The sequence below is a fragment of the Cimex lectularius genome, unplaced genomic scaffold (assembly GCF_000648675.2).
Source record: "Cimex lectularius strain Harlan isolate CLEC.00 unplaced genomic scaffold, Clec_2.1 scaffold208, whole genome shotgun sequence".
In the NCBI taxonomy this organism is placed as follows: Eukaryota; Metazoa; Arthropoda; class Insecta; order Hemiptera; family Cimicidae; genus Cimex; species Cimex lectularius.
Genome location: NW_019392797.1, coordinates 244,673 through 266,586, shown reverse-complemented (window position 1 = coordinate 266,586; position 21,914 = coordinate 244,673). Strand labels below are relative to the sequence as shown.

General features: G+C 34.6%; 1 protein-coding gene across 1 annotated transcript in view; it reads right to left on the bottom strand.

Annotated features, from left to right (window-relative positions):
- The window catches only part of LOC106664851, a 106,098-nt gene that overhangs the window by 71,153 nt on the left and 13,031 nt on the right, over positions 1-21,914 (bottom strand). Inside the window, exon 2 of the mRNA XM_014390877.2 lies at positions 15,442-15,481. Coding sequence (XP_014246363.1) covers positions 15,442-15,457 — 16 coding nt within the window. The 5' untranslated portion in view covers positions 15,458-15,481. The remainder of the gene's footprint in view (positions 1-15,441; positions 15,482-21,914) is intronic.

The following is a 21,914-nucleotide window of genomic DNA, read 5'->3' as shown; positions in this document are numbered from 1 at the left end:
ATTTTAAATATAATTTTTAATGCAATTGATTGAGATGATTTTTTCCTACTTACATGATTTTCTGCATATGTATGCAATATATTTTATTATCCACAAAAATAGTAATGTATATACTACGTTAGCATTGTGTGTATTTAAATATGTACAGACACGGCCTGTGATGAAATATCGAGTACCCACAGACCTGTCGAGCCAATTAGGCTAACTAGGATAGAGATTATCCGTATCAATGTATTTATTAGCGTGATTGAACGGAAAATCTCAAAGTAAAAAACGTGTGAAAAAATTAGTTGTAGGAATGGGGTCACACAGCTTACATCGAGAACAGTTGAAGCCAAAATTAAATTAGATACTGTATTAAAATAGTATGTATTTTAATTGACTTAGGACAGTTTAATAACGCGTGGATGGGTTAATCGTTAAAGATAAGGGTAAAAACAAAAATCTAGACGGCCGAGAAAAAATAGAGTGGTGAGAAAAATTAATAAACTATTGGTCAATTGACAAAATTGTAATGAATTTTCCCTCCTTTTTGCCATTTTTTGCCAAATTCAAAAGGTGAGGTTGAGATGGGAAGTTAGTGTCCGAGTGGATCGAGGTCACGATACCTCAAATGGTAGAGCAGCGGCGTATCTAACCGAAGATCGTGGGTTCAAATCCCGCTCGTGTCATTGACTTTTTTATCTCAACTAAAAACCTTAATTAATTTTAATATATTAATTGGTCAAGCGGACCACGAAATTAGTGAATTGTAAGGATTATGTTATAGTATTAATTTATAGTACGTAGTAATTTGCTCGTTACTGATAATTTTGTTCTACCATTATTATGCGGTAAGGAGGATAGGCAGGCCAAATGATCAGTAGTGTCCAATTTACAAGTTTATCATTTCGCAGAAAACATTGGGAAATTCAATAAGAATTTTGCACTATAGAAGTACAAAGTAGAATAAGAAAGTAAAAAATAAGTAGATACATCGATACAGTGAAATAAAAAGTATACAAGGATCAGTAAAAATATAGTAGAAGACATCACTTTAGTACAGAATAAAATAAATTGAGGAAACTAATGTAGAATTAGACTGAACACAACAAAACGTAATTAATCGCGGTTGATAGAGTAAAATATAGGAATATGAATCCAACTCAATAGTGTATATAAAATATTCTAAAAACAAAAAACTGGAAACTCATATTTTGTTTTTTTATTTCCAACTATATGTATATATTATTATCGTTGTATTACAACATACTTATTTTAGTGACTCTCTTAATTTGGTTTTTCATGAATATAACGATAAAAAAATACATATAACCTGCTCAAAAATGAATAGGGATATTGCCAATTTTGTAGTATTTATTTTCTACAGCATTTTTATTATAAATTACATAAAAATTTATTAGAAATTGTTTTCACTAAAGGGAAATTTAATTAAATAAGGGATTTTGAAAAAGAACAATATAAAAGGTTTCAATTCCATAATTTTGTTTATTGGAAACAACAATTTTCTTTTAAACAATTAATGCCCCGACAAGGAGCGTCGGTGGCCGCAACGGTTTAAGCCGGGAACACACCCGATGCGACGCTACCCGACGCCTTGCCACGTTTTGGTGGGGTGTGCACATCTATCCGATGCAAGCACACATCGCGTACAGTCCACAGCGTGTGTCACAATCCAGTATCATAATCGCAACGCATCTTTTGTTCTTAATGCACTATTTTGAGCAAAACCTTGTAATAAATTGTTAGTTAAATTTTATGAGCACAACCATCTAATAAATTCTTCGTTAAACTTAATTGTTTTAAATAAAGTTACTCCTAACCATCATCATTAAACAATGCTTATAAAAACAGGAATTTTTGATCTCGTTTAATTTGGTTTACATTAAAATAACATGTTGTAATTAATATAACGACAAAATTACAAGCACTTAGTTTGAAATAAACTACAAAAAATATGAGTGTCTGTTCTGATGCTACCCGACGAAAATGGTGTAATTTTTACGTTTACGAGTCGTAATAATGTTTACGAGCAAAATTATGAAATAAATTGTTAATTAAATTTTATGAGCAAAACCGTGTAATAAATTGTTAATTAAATTTTATGGGCAAAACCGTGTAATAAATTGTTAATTAAATTTTATGAGCAAAACCGTGTAATAAATTGTTCCAATTTTAGTATATGTACCGCCGAAGCAACTACAATAAATTGTTAGTTAAATTCATTACATCAAAAAATCGTGTTCCGGTGTTTTGATTAATTTTCTACCAAATCATTAAAATTAATTTTTTTAAATAAAAACTAATTAATTTTTAATCACAGTTAATTTGGTTTATATTAAAATAAGCATGTTGTAATTAATATAAAGACAATAATACATGTAGTTTGAGTAAAAATATGAGTGTCCGGTTCTTTTGTCTTCGACTGTAATCGATGCGACCCGACGAAAATTTGGACAGTGGGGATCGCAGAGCGTCGGGTAGGTTAGCGTAGCATAGCGTCGGGTAGATGTGCACGGGGGCAATACAACCTTATGGAAAATCGGAGTTTGGATTTGCGTCGGGTAGCGTCGCATGGCGTAGCATCGGGTAAGTGTGTTCCTGGCTTTAGGCATTGACAGGCTGCTCATCACTGTAAGGTAAAGGTTCCGGGTTCGAATCCAGCGGCCCTGCATTCGAACCCGACATACTTACAAATGGGCTTTTTTTCAAAAACACGGCACTCCAAGGGTTGATATAACCTCTGCTGTTGCGAACCCTCGAAAAAAAAAATAATGCCGTGTATGTATGCCCTCTGTTAGCTAAAACCTCTATGCACCTGTGAGGAATACTATTAATTATTTTGTCACTAATTTCATAAGAAATTTCACTCCATAAATGTTGCAACGCTGCACTCAGTTGTTGCAGGTCAACCGGCTGCGGTAGGTGATCGAAAAGACCTCTCTGCAACGCATCCCTCATGTGGTCAATGGGATTGAAGTCTGGAGACAATGGAGGAAGGGGCAGATGGGAAATCCTCAGGTTTTTTTTTAACATTGATGAACAACTCTGCCTCTATGAGGTCTGGCATTGTCTTCCAGAAATCGAAAATCTTTGCTAATGAGATCTTTGGTTTGAGGGAAGTATCTCTTGATAATTTCTTGTACGTAGCGGACTGCGGTGAGGTTGCCTTCAACAATATGGAGTCCAGTTTGCCTCCAGTGTAAATCCCAGCCCAGACCATTACACCTACTCCTCCAAACTGCACTGAAGTGAGCACGAACTGAGGCATTGTACGCATCAACTGTACTCGGTAGACTCTTCGTCGCCTGCTATCACTAACAGACAGAAACGCGACTCGTCAGTAAACTTGCATTCCAATTGGTGTTCTCTTCTAGGCGCTCGCTTCACCATATTCTCTTGAGTTGCGGGCTGCAGGTCTCGCAAAGGGGCATACGATGTAAAGCCAACAATGACAATATTTCTGTCCTTCCTTGGGTCCCCCGGGAGACCACGCTCTGAGAAACGCCAACTGCCTCTGCCATTGCCCGTTACCTCGATGACTCATTTTCACAATAATATTGCTAACTTCTGGTTCAAGATGTCTTTCCATGCTTAAAGAAAATGCAATTGGTTTAAAATGGAGAAAAAATGCGAAAAGGTGTTCGTTTACTAAAGAAAAGCCTAAAATACGAGTGTCCGGTTTTTTTTGTTTTTGAGTGTGTAAATGTGTATAATTTTCATATAGTATAATTTTCACCTCGAATCCTCGTAGTAATGACCTAAGCAGTAGTCGTCAAGCCGGTCATGTAATTACGGCCCACCCTCTAAATATAAACATTTAAATTTCTTGTTACCGTGCCGTTATCCCGGGGGAAGGCGAACCGGGTGAAGGTCGGCCCAAATCCCTCGAGGCGGTCATTCGTCCGTACGTCTTCGCTCTCTCGTCCGGTTTTCGGCGAGCCGCTAGAAAATCTCCACTGATAAACATCACCTCATACAATTTAATGAGAATCGGTTTATTTCCAATTCGTCCCACACCGATTGCCATCGGCGGCCGTCGTAAAAATCAGTTATTTCTTATTCAATATTTTCTTTTATTACCGGCTTCCTCGTAAAATAATTTTACAAACCGTAACGGCTGCCGTTTAATAATTCTTGTATCTCGTAAACCTACGTTGATTTTTATTTTTATAATTCAATACACAATTTATTGAAGTTCTCGCCATAGTAGACACCATCTTCTTCATCAATACCCAGGAGGACTATTATTATGTAGTTCCTCTTTTTTTATACCTCTTGTGACATCGCAGGCCGTTCAGATGCGTGTAGCGAGCGCCACTGTATTCCTGTTTTTATTACCAGAAACTCGAACGCAAAGAATATTGTATGGGAGCTTTCCTTGATGCGGCACAAACGTTTGACCGCGTGTGGCACAGGGGACTGCTGTACAAATTATTGCGTGTCCTTCCAAATACTCTTTACCTAATCCTCCGCTCTTATCTGACATAGCAGTAATTTCGGGTCCTCCAAGGATCAGATTACTCCGAATACTGCTCTCTGGCCGCGGGAGTACCGCAGGGCAGTGTGCTCGGACCAATCCTCCACATCCTTTATACTGCAGGTATTCCCACTAAACTTACCACCCTACTTGCACCCTTCGCCGATGACACAGCAATACTATCCTCCAATTCCGATCCTGCGGTTGCTTCGGAAGATCTGCAGGAACATATCTCATGTATAGCAGATTGGTATAGGCAATGGAAAATGAAGATAAACGAAAGCAAGAACGTCCATGTCACATTTACACTCCGAAGCAGATCTCCTCTCACGATACAATACAACAACGTTCCTATCCCCAAATCCGACTGCGTTCGCTACCTTGGTTTCCACCTAGACTCACCACTAACATGGAATCAAAATACACGACTGACACGACAAAACCTAAACAGACGATATGGTCTACTGCACAGACTTGTGGGACGACAGTCTAAACTATCGAGACTTACAATTACTACTTACAATTTACAAATCACTACTACAACCGATTCGGACATCGGAATAGAACCGCTAAACCTTCCACTATCCAACGTCTCCAATCCTTTCAATCTAAAGTCCTCAGATCCATTGTAAATGCTCCTTATTATGCCTCAAATGCTACACTCCATAACGACCTTCAAATTCCTATCCAAAAATTTACCAAGTTCCACAAAAAACTCTCCCACCATCCAAATAGTCTTGCCCAAGCCCTGTCCAATAGAACCCCATAAGGCATCTCAAGAGGAAATGGCCCGCGATCTCCTTTCTGAGTAAACAGTAAAACAACATAAACAAAGTGAAGAGGGAGGATAACATTGATTTTTTGCTCCCCTCAATGTAAATAGTTGTATATAAGTTCATGTATCCGCAAATTACATATTGTAAATAATAATTACAGATTGTAATTTAAAAAAATATTTAAAAAATAAATAAAATTACCAGAACGGATTATGCTAAATTGTTTTAACTAATATTAATTTATCATTAATAATAATTCATGTACTGAAATTGGCAAAGAAGGCCCAAATTAGCTCAATAATCTTAAATTTCCCCAATAGAAAAATTTGTTTTTTGTGATGTACGTTATACCAGTCCTGTCGCATTGCTGGGGGAAAGAAAAATTAGAACAGTCAGAATTGTCCCATACTTTGTATGTTTTATAGTGATGACCTACCTATATGCGATATCGTCATCACCACCTACCATACTTTAATTTTGTACTCTACCTCGAATACTATCCAAGTTACTTCCAGCATCCAAGAATACCTTGAGCTTATTGAAGAATGGGGCAAAAAGTGAAGGGCAAGACTGAATGAAGAAAAATGTACTCACTGTACGTTTACATTGAGAAAACAGTGTTGTCAGTGTACATCAACAACAAAGAGAAACCGACTTCCACTCAAATCAAATACTTAGGTCTAATACTAAACATCAGTCTGACGTGGAATCTTAAGAGATCACAACTTACCAGAAGACTTGGACAACTAGGAAACCTTCTAAGACCAGAATCGGACGACCGTCAAATCTAAACTATGTAAAAGATGCACCACTTTGGACATACGGAGTGGCACTGTGGGGTTCTGTCAAGCCATCCAACATCCAGCACATCCAATCCTTCCAGTCACATCTCCTAATTACGCCCAAAAATTTCACCCCTCGATCCATCCTAACCCTACTTCTCAAGCACTCTCAACTCCTCGTCGCTTTAATCGACGATGGTCTCGAGACCTTGCTCCTCAATCCCTCACACTGAGTACAGCAGAGACTGGTTTCTCATGGCATGTGTCCTCCGGGTACAGGTCTGGCATTAGTGTTAGTGTTGTGACCGTGTGCAAAAAACATTTTTTTAATCACATTTGTAACATGTACGAATATGTATAGGGCACAAATAAAATAATAATAATGAAAAAATGGGTTGGCTTAATTTCTAACTACATGTTAGGTATTGCGGATGAGAGGCCAAAAAGTCTTTAAAAATTTTTTAAATTATTTCTCAATAAAATTCCGCTATGCCGGGAATTGAACTCACGACCTCTAGCGTGGTAGATTCGAGTCATATGCCCAAACCACTCGGACACCGCGGTCCCGTGTACTACGACTAATTAGTACAAATATTTTAGTGCTAATAATGTACTAATGTTTTTACACGTAAAAAATACGAAACTAAAGAAGGGAGGCAGCTCAGTTTTGCCAATATAATAAAAAGATAATATGGTTATTCTTAATCCTGAAATAAGCCATGTGAAATTAAAGAAGGATAACAGCAACTGGGAATAAAAGAAGAGTAGAATAATATAGCTTATCTTGTTCTCAAAAATTGTCAGATAGCCTTAAAGTTACATAATAAGTTATTTTATACGTTAAAAAACGGAACCAAAAGCGCAGGTCGGCGAATTTTAAATATAATTTTATTGTCTACAAACTGGAAATGTATCTTGATCAGGACTGAATAAAAGTGACCAGCCATTAGCCAGTTATGTCCGTATCTTTCTGATTTATTATTTCATTCGTCCTGAGATGGTTCGGAAGGATGAGAAAAAAGTCCACAATATCTCATTTCGTCTTGAATCTGAGATTGCGATGGCCGATCTCGCCCGTTATAAATCGTCGGATGTAAATTCGGCCTCGAGGGGCCATTAACACTATTGATCCTGGAGCGATTAACAAAAAAAAGTTTTATTTTTTTCAAAATGAAACGCACAAATTACACCATTTCAAGCTGAATAAATTAGAAAGATTAAAATAACGTTTCGAAGATAGAAATCCCGAAATACAGTAGAGTATAGATAAGATGATAACGGGTTAAAGAAGAAAAAAAAACGTAAAAATAAATAATTTATCATTAAAAAAAGTTTAAAACAATAAAATATACCATAATAGGAGCAAAGTGTGAGATAAAGAAGGAAGAAGCCTAATAATTACTTATTACTTATTACTGCAACGTACCGAAATGTTTTAATAAGCAGTTGAATTGAGGACAGCAATAACCTGAAATATCATCGAGGATGTCCAGTAAAGAGACGTCAATAATTGCGGAGTTCATCCTAAGTCAAATTGATTAAAAGTCATTATCGTCGACTCTGATTTTTATTTTTTTTATTTTTTAGCTTTATGGCCGGAAAAATACTTGGCCATCATCCCTTCTTTTTTAGGTATGTATTTCTTTTATCTTTCTCGCGTTTTAAGCCTTCTATTTGTAATGATTCTCTTCCCAGTTATGAGGTTTTGTGATATTTTATAACGGTAACCAACTCTCTTTTTCTCTTTTCATTATCCTACTGCTACCCTCTCTGCACCTCAGGGCCAGTTGTAGATAAAATAACACAAATAACAAACAAAATTAAACAGAAACATGATAGTCTGGTTAACATTCACACTACCCTAAAGTACTCGATATTCCTCCGGGTATTTGGAGAAGATATGGAGATATGCCTTTCACGCTAATAAGTTACATTAACACCAGACTTTGTTAACACTACCCCGGAATATTTGATATCCCTCGGGGTAATTGGGGATAAGCCCCTTCATTCAAATTAACAAGTTACATTCACACTGCCCCAGAGTATTCGATATTCCTCGGAGTCGTTGGGGATAAAACCCCTCCATTAACGTTAATAAATCACATTCACACTACCCCAGAGTAATTGCTATATCTCGGGGTAATTGGGGATAAGCCCCTTCATTCACACTAACAAGTTACATTCACACTACCCCAGAGTATTCGACATTCATCGGGGTCGTTGCGGATAAACCCCCTCCATTAACGCTAATAAATAACATTCACACATTCATTCACACTGCCCCAGAGTATTCGATATTCATCGGGGTCGTTGCGGATAAACCCCCTCCATTAACGCTAATAAATAACATTCACACATTCATTCACATTGCCCCAGAGTATTCGATATTCATCGGGGTCGTTGAGGATAAACCCCCTCCATTAACGCTAATAAATCACATTCATTCTGACTACCCCAGAGTAATCGATATATCTCGGGGTAATTGGGGATAAGCCCCTTCATTCACACTAGCAAGTTACCATTATGGCCTCGCCATCTTTTTTTTTGCTGTTCTTTTGCCTTCATGCATTTTTTATTTAAATTCATGTTTCATCATTCACTCCTGGCGCTGCTAATTTGGATGCAAGGACTTGGGTATTCTGATAACCGACTCTTGTTTCTCTATCATGTCTATCCCAGGGTCTATCAGTCAAGCATAAAAATATGCATAAGAAAAAAATACACAAAAGAGAAGTAGTACAAGCGGACAAGTGGTGAGTAAGTAAAATAAAGCAAATTAAAACAAATTAGCTTATAGTACAATTAATAAGAAATAATGTAATGTAAAAAATAAAGTATAAAATGCAAAAGAAAAACAAGTTAAAAGAAGTCATAATAAAAGTAAAGTAAAACACAATTTATTACTTTTTTCATAACTTCATCATTCTATTCTGTAATAGATTATTAAAAAATGCGTTAATAATATTTTGAATTAAATGGGAAAAGACGAGTCAGACGTCACGACGTTTGAGTAACAAAAGGCATATAATTAATTAAACGCTTGATGTTTTAGTCCTGCCGCCTAGCTTAAATAGTTTAAAAATTATATAAATCATGGCAAAATCCAAATTGATCGCTTATTGTTAGTGTTGGGTTTGGCTTCTGCAATCACAAGTTAAGATTTTTCAAAATTAAGCAAATTTATGCAGACGTATTAACCTTTCTTACGTTATTACCTTTCTCTTCCGCTTTTGACGAATAAGGGATGATCGACTAAGCCTGTATCGAATTACGATGCAAGGTGAAGAAATATATTTAAGAGATAACTTTATACTTCTTAGACGATAGGGAATCAAGATTTTTCTTCAAGATGTAACAGTAAACTTAATAAATAATAATAATTCCGTAGGTTGAATAAATGTGTAGATTTAACGTAAAATGGAAGAACCCTTTCTGTAAAACTAACAAGCCCCTTGTCCTTGTAAAGGATGCGAGTTATTTTAATAAAATGCGCCGAGACGTGCCTCGAGGGCGGTAAGGTGCTTCTGGAGCACACTTGGAATTCTTGTCCTTCGTCCTTTCCGTTCGTGATCTTCATCATGCTTCTCTCCCTGTGGGAAGGATATAAGGAAGAAAAGCCCGATTTGTTTCTCTATGTATGCTAATCCCCCTGGGCTTCACTCGGATCGTTTCCTCGACAATATATCCTTCTAACAAGCGGAGAATTATAAAGAAGAAAAAAGCCCACTCGTTGCTGTATATATTTACGATTTTACATAAAACGCCTTATTGACTTAAAGATCATTATCAAGGACTGTCACTATCAATAATGGCGATTGTCGATTTTCCGAGGATTTTTTTAAAGTTCGCTGTTTGATTAAACGATATGTTAGTAATTTAGATAGTAATAGTTAGTATAAAAGAACTTATTTTAATGGTAAAGATCATAAATTTATCACCTTTCAAGTACACATCTGTTCAGAACAATGATAAATATACATAGTTTTATTACGTCAAATTAATACTTTTTAATTTCAAATTAGCATCTTCTAAATTTCAAATTGACCCTTTCTTTAAAATATAAAAAAAAAACCTGAGAGATTATATGAAACATAAGCATCTAAAATAAAATTAAAGTTAATTTCAACTTCAAATTAATCCTCTTTAACATTCAATTTACTCTTTTTAAGTAAAAATTGTCCATTTTTAATTTCAAATTAAACTTTTTTTTAAGCATTAAAAAAACTAAGGAGGTAGTCATAAAATTCCTGTATGTCGTCTCTATTTGTTTTAAGTATAAAATAATTGGGTACTTAGAAAACTATATGAAAATTAATTATAATTAAAGTGTAATTATATAAATTGACTTATTCTTTCTCTTTTAATCTGAGAATTTTTTAATATAAAATAATTGAGCTCTTATATAATATAAAATTAAATAAAAAACCATATGAAAATTAAAAATTAAGTAAAATTAAATATGAAAATAACCGATTATTCTTTTATACAGTGGTTACAAAATTTCTTAACCAATCTATAATATAAAAATATATCTGTAAGCACGCAAAGATAAAGAAGAATCCTTTATTTTATATAATTTTTAACTTTAATATTATATATATTGTTTTTCCAAACGCCTATTTTACTTTATGTGATTACATATCATACAACATCCAAGGTTTTTGTGTTTTTAAGGAAAGGGTTAATTTGATATTTGAAAAGGTTAATTTCCCCAAAAAATGTTATTCTGACGGAATTAACTATAAAAAGCAATGATAATAGTTTCACATACACCACTCAAAATAATTGTCATTTACTTATCATTTTGGTCAATCTAATCCTCGCTGTTTTGGTCTCCAACGGGTTTTTCTCTTCTATATCCATTGCTGGAATCGTCACCGATCAAAATTCTCTCCAACTTTCCTTTTATAAATTTCGCCCAGCATAGTTTTTTTCCATTCCCAAACCGCAAACGGACAATTATGTACTTGCCAGCACGTTCAATGATTGAAATTTGCGAAGTTGAGAGATCGATGAGGGAAAAGTGCTGACCTGACAGCAGCTTGATCACGAACTGCGTTGTGATATTTACTAACTTTGTCAATCCGACAGATAAATTATTCGTGACAATTTATCAAATAATATTAACGATATAGATGAAAATTAAGATAAGAAAATTATCTGTCCAACGAAACTACCCGTAGAGACCTAAATATTCCTTTTGTCCATGAAAGTCCCGTTACCGCAAATTTCTTAAAAATCTCCCAACACGATTCTGCATCATTGTTACCCATTTGAAGGTAGGTTTAATGAACTGTAAATAAAATTTGAAAAATCTAGCTCCAACAATTAAGGAGAAAACCTCTATTACGTTAGCCCGTGCATAATCAATACAAAGATATAGAAGAACAGATTTATTTAAAAAAACTCATAGAACTATTATCATGTTTGTCTTATATGATAGTTTATATTTTATTGACATACAGTTACATTTATTAAAGTTTTAACATCTCTTAGAAAACCAAACTCTTGAAGAAAAAAGATTGTTTCGAGGTGTTTTTAAATATAAAATAATAATTTTATAGATCAATTATTATATATTTAAAAATAGAAGAAGCATTTGTTTTAGATTTAATTTTATATCACATTATCTCAAATTAAAATAATTGGTTAATTTTTATATTTATTTTTTTATAGTTTGTTGAAGTCGTGAAGAGCGGACTAGAATGAGGTAGAAGAAGTAGGTAGACTTTTTTCATTTTTTTTTGTTAAAGTTTCGACCTTTATTTATTTCATCTTCAGTGCATAAAGTGCGGTATTGTCATGGTGCCATATTGGTTTGACATCACTTTCACACAAAAGCAATATGACACTACAAGAATAGCACCACACTTTATGCACTGAACATGACCGAGTAAAGGTCAAAACGTAGGCAAACATGAAAAAGGTGTTTTTCTAAACTACTTCATTCTTGACCAATCCTCACAACTTGAACAAATTAGAAACAACGGGTCTCCAAGAAACACACATTTTTTATAAATTTAATTGTAATTAATTTTCCATTTGTCTTGTAAGAGGTTTTTTCATGTAAAATAATTATTTTATAGAAGGGTTATTATATTCAATATTTATAAATAGAAGAAGCATTTGTTGTAAGATTTTACATTATATCACTTTATCTCAACTTAAAAGAAAAATCCTTTGTTTTCATTTTTTTATAAATTTTAATTTTAATTAATTTTCTAATTGTCTTCTCAGAGGTTTTTTAAATTATAAAATAATTCTTTTATATTATATTACTTTATCAGAAAAATCCTTTATTTTTATATTTATTGTATAAATTTTACTTTTAATTGTAATTAATTTTGTAATTATCTTCTAAGAGGTTTTTTAAACTATAATATAATTCTTTTATATTTACTTCATTTTTTTACCAATTATTTATAAATTGAAAATGGAAGAAACCTTGGTTGTTAAATTTAATTTTATATCACTTTATCTCAAATTAAAAGAAAATCCTTTATTTTCGTAAATTTTAATTTTAATTAATTTTCCCTTCTAAAAGTTTTTATTTGTATTTTTATTTTTTTATACTTTGCTTCTTTGTTAGTGTATATGTATGAGAAATTTTTGTCGTTTGTCTGCCGATTATTTGCTATTTATCCATGGCTATTATTATAAAATTTTAATTCACAGATAAACCTGTGAACGTTGAGATTGGCGATAAGAAAGGAGAACAACGACCGACGAAAGCTGACTTTATCCCGAAACGCGTCGGAATCCGGTCTATGAAAAAGCGAAGAGAAGCGGACCAGATTTGTTACGGCCATTACTAATTGCTATACACGAAGAATAACATATTGGATTTTATTTTTATTAGAGCTACCCGAGTGTTTAAAAATAGAGTTATTAAGACAGAAACATTTAAATGGACGCGTCAAATTAAAAAAAAAATTATCGGCATGCCTGTAACATAAGCGATATGTAAAAACCAGAATTCCTCATGTAGGCGGCTGTTATTTCATACCTGCGATCGTTTTATGTAAAAGTTCATGGCCCTCGTCTCTTAAACGTATTGTCTTCTCGGATCTTCGCGAGATAAAAGGCCCATTGTTAGAACCCGGCCCGTCGGAATTCGCGGTGTCGAAGGTGTTCCGGGGGATTTTTCCGATAATCCGAGACAGAATTTTCACACTGTGCTCCCTCGCCGGCCGGTTTTTCGCGAGGAAAACGTCCCCGGGTCAGGACGGCGCATTACCAACAGCCCGGGGTTAATAACTTTCAAAGCAACCGGTTTCCGAGATGAATGGAACCGAGTTCCCTTACACCGGGAGCATCCCTAATAAGAATGTGGGTTGTCTGTATAAATCCTTTATAAATTTCTTAATATGGGAATAAAGGAAATCCGAAAAAGTCACGATAATCACGCGAATAAGAAAAAATTAATTTACTTATTTCTGGTCGAATATGATAAATTCCATAATCCCAGAAGAAAAAAGAAACGCAAAAACAACAAATTCATTTCATGGACATTCAATGACACCGACACACCCCTTTATAAATTTACAAACGCATGAAAAGCACACGATGACAAAATAACACACAGCCAACCACTGAACATGCTGCAATGGAGCGATTAGACAGATCAGGATCAACGGAAATCGAGAGACAACAGAAACAATTTTTAAATTTGCGATTCAAGTGAAGCAGATGAGAAAGCTAAAAATCTATACAATTCTTACTACTTTACTACATTATTATTTTTAAATAGATAACTAATATTATATAGTGTTGCGCATTTTTCGGCGCACTATAGGTAGAACAATGCACCACCTTCTTAAATGGACTGTCAAGTCTGTTCTGTCTAACCATGTCCATAGTTTTATAGTGTAATAAATCATACGTCCTTTGGAGATTCAGAATGACCCATTGACCACTGCTCTAAATAAAGTTCTCCGTTATACCGACATGATATAGCATGTTCGTACAATATCGTACACGTTGAAGATGCTGAAACGCGTCTGCCAGACCAAACCGGCGAAAGTAGGTGGACCAAAATAATCTGTAACGACAAAATTACACCATAATCTTTTAGGTTTCGTGGCCCGATTGACCAAATAAATTCTTTTCAATTAATTACTCTTTAATTAAGGTTTTGGTTGAGATAAAAAAGTCAGTGTCACGTGCGGGATTCGAATCTTCGGCTAAATACGCCGCCGCTCTACCACTTGAGGTATCGTGACTTCGATCCACTCGGACATCAACTTCCGTCTCATCCTCCTATTTGATTCTCGGAGACAAATGAAATGGCCACGGAGAGCATTAGTGAAGGTATACTTCATTTTGCTTATTACATATTTTTGGTTTCGTGGCCCGATTAACCAAATAAATTCTTTTCAATTAATTAATCTTTAATTAAGGGTTTGGTTGAGATAAATGGCAAAAAGAAAAATGGCAAGAAGTTGGTGTCCGAGTCGAATGAAGTCACGATAGCTCAAGTGGTTGAGCAGCCGAAGACGTGGGTTCGAATCCCGCTCATGACACACCATAATATTGAATTGCGTTTCTGGGGCGCCCAGAATTTGGTTGCTCGGATGACTCTCAGCCTACCTGTACCTCTTAACGGTCCTTGAAACCGACGATTGACATCGCCAAGGTGATTAGTAAAGTAGCGCAATGCTTTCGCTTAAACGACCCATTATGACACAAACTAAACCACTAGAGAAAAGAAAATAAGGAGAAATTGCTACAAGCCATCGGAAGAAAAAATCTTCTGAAAGGATCATTGAAATCAACCAAGAACAAATTTGATCGTTCATTTGTTCATAAACAGCTATTACTAACTACATGATTAATCCACAATGTCCCTCATGGAATATACAATATTACTGTAAATATAAACAAAATATAGGTTAAGGTCAAAAAGTAAAAAATATCGAGATTTATAGGTGTTGCGGTATGGTATGGTAATGGATTAAGGGTATGGTTGTAAATGGGGGTTGTAAAAGGGTATGTCCCAACAAATTACAAGCTTTGTAATAAAATTATCGATTTGAATAATAATTTTGAAAAAGGTTATTGATATATCGAAAGATATGTGCTTTTGGTAGGTCCGCATTGGTATTGGTCGCCTAAATATTGGATGATTTGTCCGGTTCGTTATTATCAAAGTAGTTTCTATTATTTTTTATTATTTCCGTATTCTTTGCAATGTTTGGATTCCTTCTTTCGTTGTAATTATTAGCTTTTCTATGATTTTCTTTCCATTTTTTTTAGATTTATACAGTACTTTATAAATTTATGATTTACAGATAAATACTATGAATCGTTCCTTTAATGTGAATCATGTAGATGTAATTCAAATAACTGTTCATTGTTCGATAAACAGTAATCGATAAATCAGGTGCTAAAGTACATTACTCACCTCCACATTTAATCATGGGTTGTTCTCCCACTCATTTGATCTGAAAGCAAAACAAAATTTATTAATATACATTATTTTCTTTTAAATTATTTACTAAGGATTTAACAAACAAAAATTGGTGAATTGGTATATTTTAATATGTTGTATAAACTTACACCAATCTTGCAACATTTTAATTGGTATGGAAATTTTTAATTGCGTTTTTCGGCTCTATTCTAATTTAATTAAGACAGACTACTCTTATTTTTTGCAAGATAAGGCAAGACAATCAAGACGATTTATGCGTTCATGATAAAAAAAAGCTTCTGAAGTATTCATTAAGTATGTATAAAAAAAATTATAAAAACATCTTTGCTGAACAAAGAATTCTGCTATTCACAAAGGATATGTTTTAAGAGTTAGAGGAATGTCTGGAATTTGTCCTAATAGTAGGGTTTATTTGACAGATTTTTATTTTTAACAAAAATGTTCTTCAAAGGAAGTCTTATTATTTAATTTGGTCTTAAATTTCACGTTCAACACGCAAGCCCCACAAGGAAATCAAATAAACCTTTTCATTAATAAGAAAACAAATGGATCGGGAAAAATCGCCCACATCTGTCTTTGATCTCGTGCACCAATGCTGCTGATAACCATTTTTCATCGAAAGCGATTGCAAGAAATTGGACGGGAGTCGAAAATATCTCCGGACGAATTATTGTCCATTAACCTTTCATTCACGCCAGTTTGCCCACAGGGGGAATCGTACACGCTCCCCCTTCACGGCTGTTGCTTCCACGTTTGCGACAGCACAACTGAAACGTGGCCCATTATTTCTTGAAAATTGTTTCATTCTGGACCGGTTCAATAGAAAATTATGTAACCCCAATTATAGAGGGATATCTGAAATTCTTGATTTTCACAGGATAGTTTTTTTAAAACGATAAAGCCTTTTTGTTGGATTGCTCACTTGTCAGTGCAATCTATTGGGTTGTCCGGAAAATAATGCAGGATTTTGGTATTAAACAAAAAAAAAGAAACTATTTACTTTAAAGCAATGTTCTTTAATCAAAATAATTTCCCATACTCTCAATACATTTCTCCCAACGTGTTGGTAACTTATTAATTCCGTCTGAGTAGAATTCAGAATTTTTAGAATTGATAAAGTCAATAAATGCATTTTCCAGTTCCGTTTGATTTTTGAATATTATGTGTTGTAAGTAGTGGTCCAGGTGTCTAAAAAAATGGTAGTCAGTAGGCGAGAGGTCCGGAGAGTAGGGTGGGTGAGGCAAAGTTTCATAGCCAAGCTCCAATAATTTTTGTGACGTTACACGTGACACATGTGGTCGAGCGTTGTCATGCAACAAAATGGGCCCTTTCCGATTGACCAAAGAGGGCTTCATTACTGCCAATTTCTGATGCATGGTATTAATTTGGTTACAGTATGATTCAGCATTGATGGTTTCGCCAGGATTTAAGAAGCTGTAGTGTATTAAACCAAATGAAGCCCACCATACCGTAACCATTACCTTTTTTTGATGAGTTGGGGGCTTTGGAGCTTCTCCTTTGTCGAGCCACTGTCCAGAACGTCTAGTGTTATCGTAGAGAATCCACTTTTCGTCACATGTAACAATTCTGGCCAGAAATGGGTCATTTTTGTTTCGACAAAGAAGTGATGCACAAACATCAAAGCGCTGATTTTTTGGCGATCGTTTAATGAGTGTGGAACCCAATTTTCGAGTTTTTTCACTTTTCCAATCGCCTTGAGGTGGTCAGCGACGGTCGTTTTACTGACTTTGAGTTGCTCTGCAAGTTCTCGAACAGTTGTTTTGGGGTTTTCTTCCACCACTGATCGCAGAACATCATCATTAAGAGAGGAAGGCCTTCCACGACCTTCTTCATCTTCAAGGCTGAAATCTCCCTCCCGAAATTTTTTAAACCACCTTTGCACAGTGCACTCATTAACACAACCCTCGCCCCAGACTTGGTTAATGTTTCTAGCCGTTTGGGCTCCGCTTCGGCCGAGTTTAAACTCGTAAAAGAAAATCGTACGAAATTCTCGCTTTGACATTATAAGGATGACTGAATTATTTCCAAGTAGCGGAATGCTACAGAGGTAAACAAACAATATCATTTGGAAGAGGATTAATAAGTGTTGACATTCATACAAATGAGTAATCCTGTAGACGTAAACAGAATATTTTATATAGATTTTTTTTAATGAAAACTTAAAATCCTGCATTATTTTCCGGACAACCCAATAACTGAGAGTTTAGTTAGATATTCAGATATCGTGAGAGTTTAGTTAGAGTTAGTGAACGTAGTCTCTCTCTCTCTCTCTCTCACACACACACACTCTCTCTCTCTCTCTCTCTCTCTCTCTCTCTCTCTCTCACACACACACACACACACACACACACACACACACACACTCACTCAATCACTCACTCACTCTCTCTCTCTCTCTCTCTCTCTCTCTCTATCTATCTGTATTTATTTATATATCTATTTAATCTATCTTACTCTCTTACATATCAATTCTCTATATTTTCTTCTTTATCTGCCTATTTAATCTATTTATTTATCTATATCTATTTCTCTCTGTCTTTAAATTTATATCTATCTCCCTCTTTCTCTCTCTCTCTCTATTTACTTATTTATTAACTTATCTACCTATCTATTTAATCTATATCTTACTCTCTTACATATCAATTCTCTATATTTTCTTCTTTATCTACGTATTTAATTTATTTATTTATCTATCTCTATTTCTCTCTGTCTATAAATTTATATATATCTCCCTCTTTCTCTCTCTCACTCTTTATCTATCTATCTTTATCTCTATGTATCTGTCTATTTATCTATCTATCTCTTTCTATCTGTCTATTTATCCCTCACTATATCAATTCTCCATATTTATCTATTTATATTTATTTTCTATATCTATCTGTTTATATGTTTTTTATCTCTGATTATATTTATTTTTTAATATTTCCTTTTTTTCTGCTCTTTCACTTTAACTTTGAGTCTTTCTTTATCTAACCGTCTGTTAAACCTTTTTCAATATTTGTACTTCTCACTCGCACTATCTCTCTCAATTTTTTTAATTCTGCCACTAACTAAAACCGCATTCTCTCTCTCTCTCTCTTTCTCTCTATTTCTCTCTCTCTCTCTCTCACTATCTCTCTCTCTTTCTCTTTCTTTCTTTCTCCTTCCTATATATTCAGTGGGTCAGCAAGTACAATATGTGTATGTGTATATGTTTATTTATATCCGTTTCCTTTAAACATACTTCAAATTCGAAGTTGGCGACAATTTTCGTAATAATATATTTGTTAACCTTTTAAATCAGTAATCGCAGTTTCATGTCTTGATGAAGGGTTTGAATGCTTCAAATGCCTGATGGAAGGAACTCAGTGGTTTCTTTTCAATTGGGTACACCAGTTAAACTTTTAAGACATGAGTCGAGTTTATTTCTTGGCTTGAGGTTACCTGATCTTCAACAACAAGAACAACAACACACACATGAAGAGGAAAAATCCCATGATATCCGAGATAACTGTGAATTTGGAATTACCTGCAACCCAAGCAGTAATAATGTATAGATCCTATCAATGTATGGATCGTAGAAATCCTCCAAGAATGACAAATTGGCAAGAACAGAAAGTAAAAGATTAAAAGCATGTTTAGACCATATTATTTTTTACGCTAAACTAACGATACATCATAAAAACTCATCAAATAAAGGCAATGGAAACCAATGAGCAAAGATCCTAGACGAAACTTAGTAAACATAAATGAAAGATTCAAGGAAAATTCGCGTTGACAGGGCACCGCCAGCTACCAAAACAGAAGAAATGACGTGCTTAATTTGTAAACAAGCATAATCTGCCCCTAATTATCTTCAATTAAAAAGCCAGAAATATATGGACGTCAAACAATACACAAATCACGACTCGCAGTGCCCATTCATGACCTAATCGAAAGGTATGATTTAGTGAAGCTCTTTGAAGGGAATCTAAGACGATAAGCCTAAATCCGTCCCAAGGCTTCGACCAGCCCACACTAGGAAGTCAAATAAATAAACACAATTTGTCACTTTAAAGGATTTGGTTAAAAATCTAATCGAATAAATTAAAAATTAATAAAAATCAAAACAGGATTAATATTTCTCTAAGTGTTTAATTATGTGTTCAAATACAAGGACTTCTTTTAAAGCCATTAATCAACTATTGGTCCGTGCTTATCAAATATTTAAAGTCTAATAACATTTAATTTCCTCGCTTTGGACATGTAAAGCCAGATTGACAGAATGATCCAATTTTTTTCTATGCCAATTATGCACTTCCTGATTAACCTGCTAGTCCTATAGCCAGACATTTCAGAAGCTTTTCATGACAGTTAAAATCAAAACCCTTTTACTTTTTAAGGGGTCAAATTTCAACATTATAAACATTGTTAAACTTTATAAAATATTATATAATTTAACTTAAAATCTTTAATTATTTCTGGGAAAATAAAATAAAATCCTTCTAGGCAGGGGTATTGTCTTTGGGGAAAAAAAGGGTCAAATTATTTCCTGTAAATAATCGGATTGGAATTTTTGAGACCTGCGGCCAAATTTACCGCCATTCCGTCTCACTGGAATTGGCGGAATTCTCCTGGAGAATCTTTCAGACCACCGGGTAATTGGTCGCTGCGAGTTAGTCATTTCCGGCATTCAACGACGGACGCCATGTGAACCTTGACACAGGCGATGGGAAACATCCTGGGAATAGCTCCATAGAGGCATTAGTTTCACACAATAAAAAAAAATCGTTGTGAAGTATCGTCTAAGAAAAACCATCTAGAAACCAAACGAAAACACGCTTCTTTCGAGAACAGTCGACATCTCACCAATATCATAATTTTTATTACTGAAGACTTGCCCAAGACCGAAATATTCGGCGGAATAGGGGGAAGTAGTTTTAATCAGAAAATATATCCTACTCCCAATGAGTTAATCTAGTAATTAACTGATGAATCAATTTCCCAAGGCTTTTTTCTCAGATAGAACCCAGACGGCGCAGTTTTATCAGACAGTAATAAGTTAAATATAAGTTTTAAGTAAAGTTTGAATGAAATGTCTCTGAAATTTCACAGCAAAAAAGCAGTATGACATTTACTAAATTGCTGTCGGTAAATCCATGGAAAAATAGAAATTATATTGCTTGAAACTTATAATCCACGCATACCCAGGTCTCTTAGAGTCTCTCTTACATATTTATCTATCTATGTATCTATTAATTTATCTATCATCTCTAACCATCTCCATCTCTCCCATTCACTCGCTTTCCCCCCTCTCTCTCTCTCTCTCTCTCTCTCTCTCTCTCTCTCTCTCTCTCTCTCTCTCTTCTTTTCATATAATCTTTCCTTCCCTCTCATTATCATCTTTTCTCTCTTTTCTTTTCAACATTTATTTGTTTACCTTTCCTCATTTTAACTCTTATTCTTTCCTTAGCTACATATATTTCTTTGTTTAACGGTTTAACGTTCCTTTTTTCTACTCTTTTCGTATAACATTACTGTTTCGTTATATACCTGTCTAACTCTCTATCTATCTCTCCACCTATCTATCAATCTATCTATCAATCTATCTATCAGTCTATCTCCATTTCCCTGTCTATCTATCTATTTAACTATTTATCTCTCTAATCTACCATTAAATCTTTTATTATTCTCATCACGTATTTTGTTTTACCTTTCCTCTTTTTCTGCTCTCTCATTTTAACTCAGATACTTTTCTTATCTACATGTCGATCTAACTATACTTCTTTGTTTATCGTTGTTTCTACTCTTTTACTCAAACACTTACTCTTTCATTATCTACCTGTCTATCTCTCTATCTATCTCTCCACCTATCTATCAATCTATCTATACGTCTATCTCTATTTCTCTGTTTATCTATCTATTTAACTATTTAATTCTATACGTATCTCTCTAATCTACCATTAAATCTTTTTTTCTTCTCATCATTTTTTTTACCTTTCTTCTTTTTCCGCTCTCTCATTTTAACTCAGACTCTTTTCTTATCTACATGTCGATCTAACTATATTTCTTTGTTTATCGTTGTTTCTACTCTTTTACTACAACACTTACTCTTTCGTTATCTACCTGTCTATCTCTCTATATATCTCTCTAATCTACCGAGCCACCTATAGCTGGCTTCAACGCTTTATTTATCTTTCCATTTTTCTGTCTCTCACTCTTTCATTATATTCCTGTCCTAAGCTAATTTTATTTCCCTCCCTCTCGGTCTCTCATACTCTTTCCCACTTACAACACTCTCTCTCCCTTCTTCCTCTTGCTCTCGCACCCTTTCGTTTCCCTCACCCTGGCCAGCCTGCTTTTTCGCGTTCTATCAAGTATAGTTTGTACGTTTTAGTTGTGATGCGTCCTTCAAAATATTCATACAAAAAATAAATAAATTGGGGTTATTTACATAGGCGGTCGTA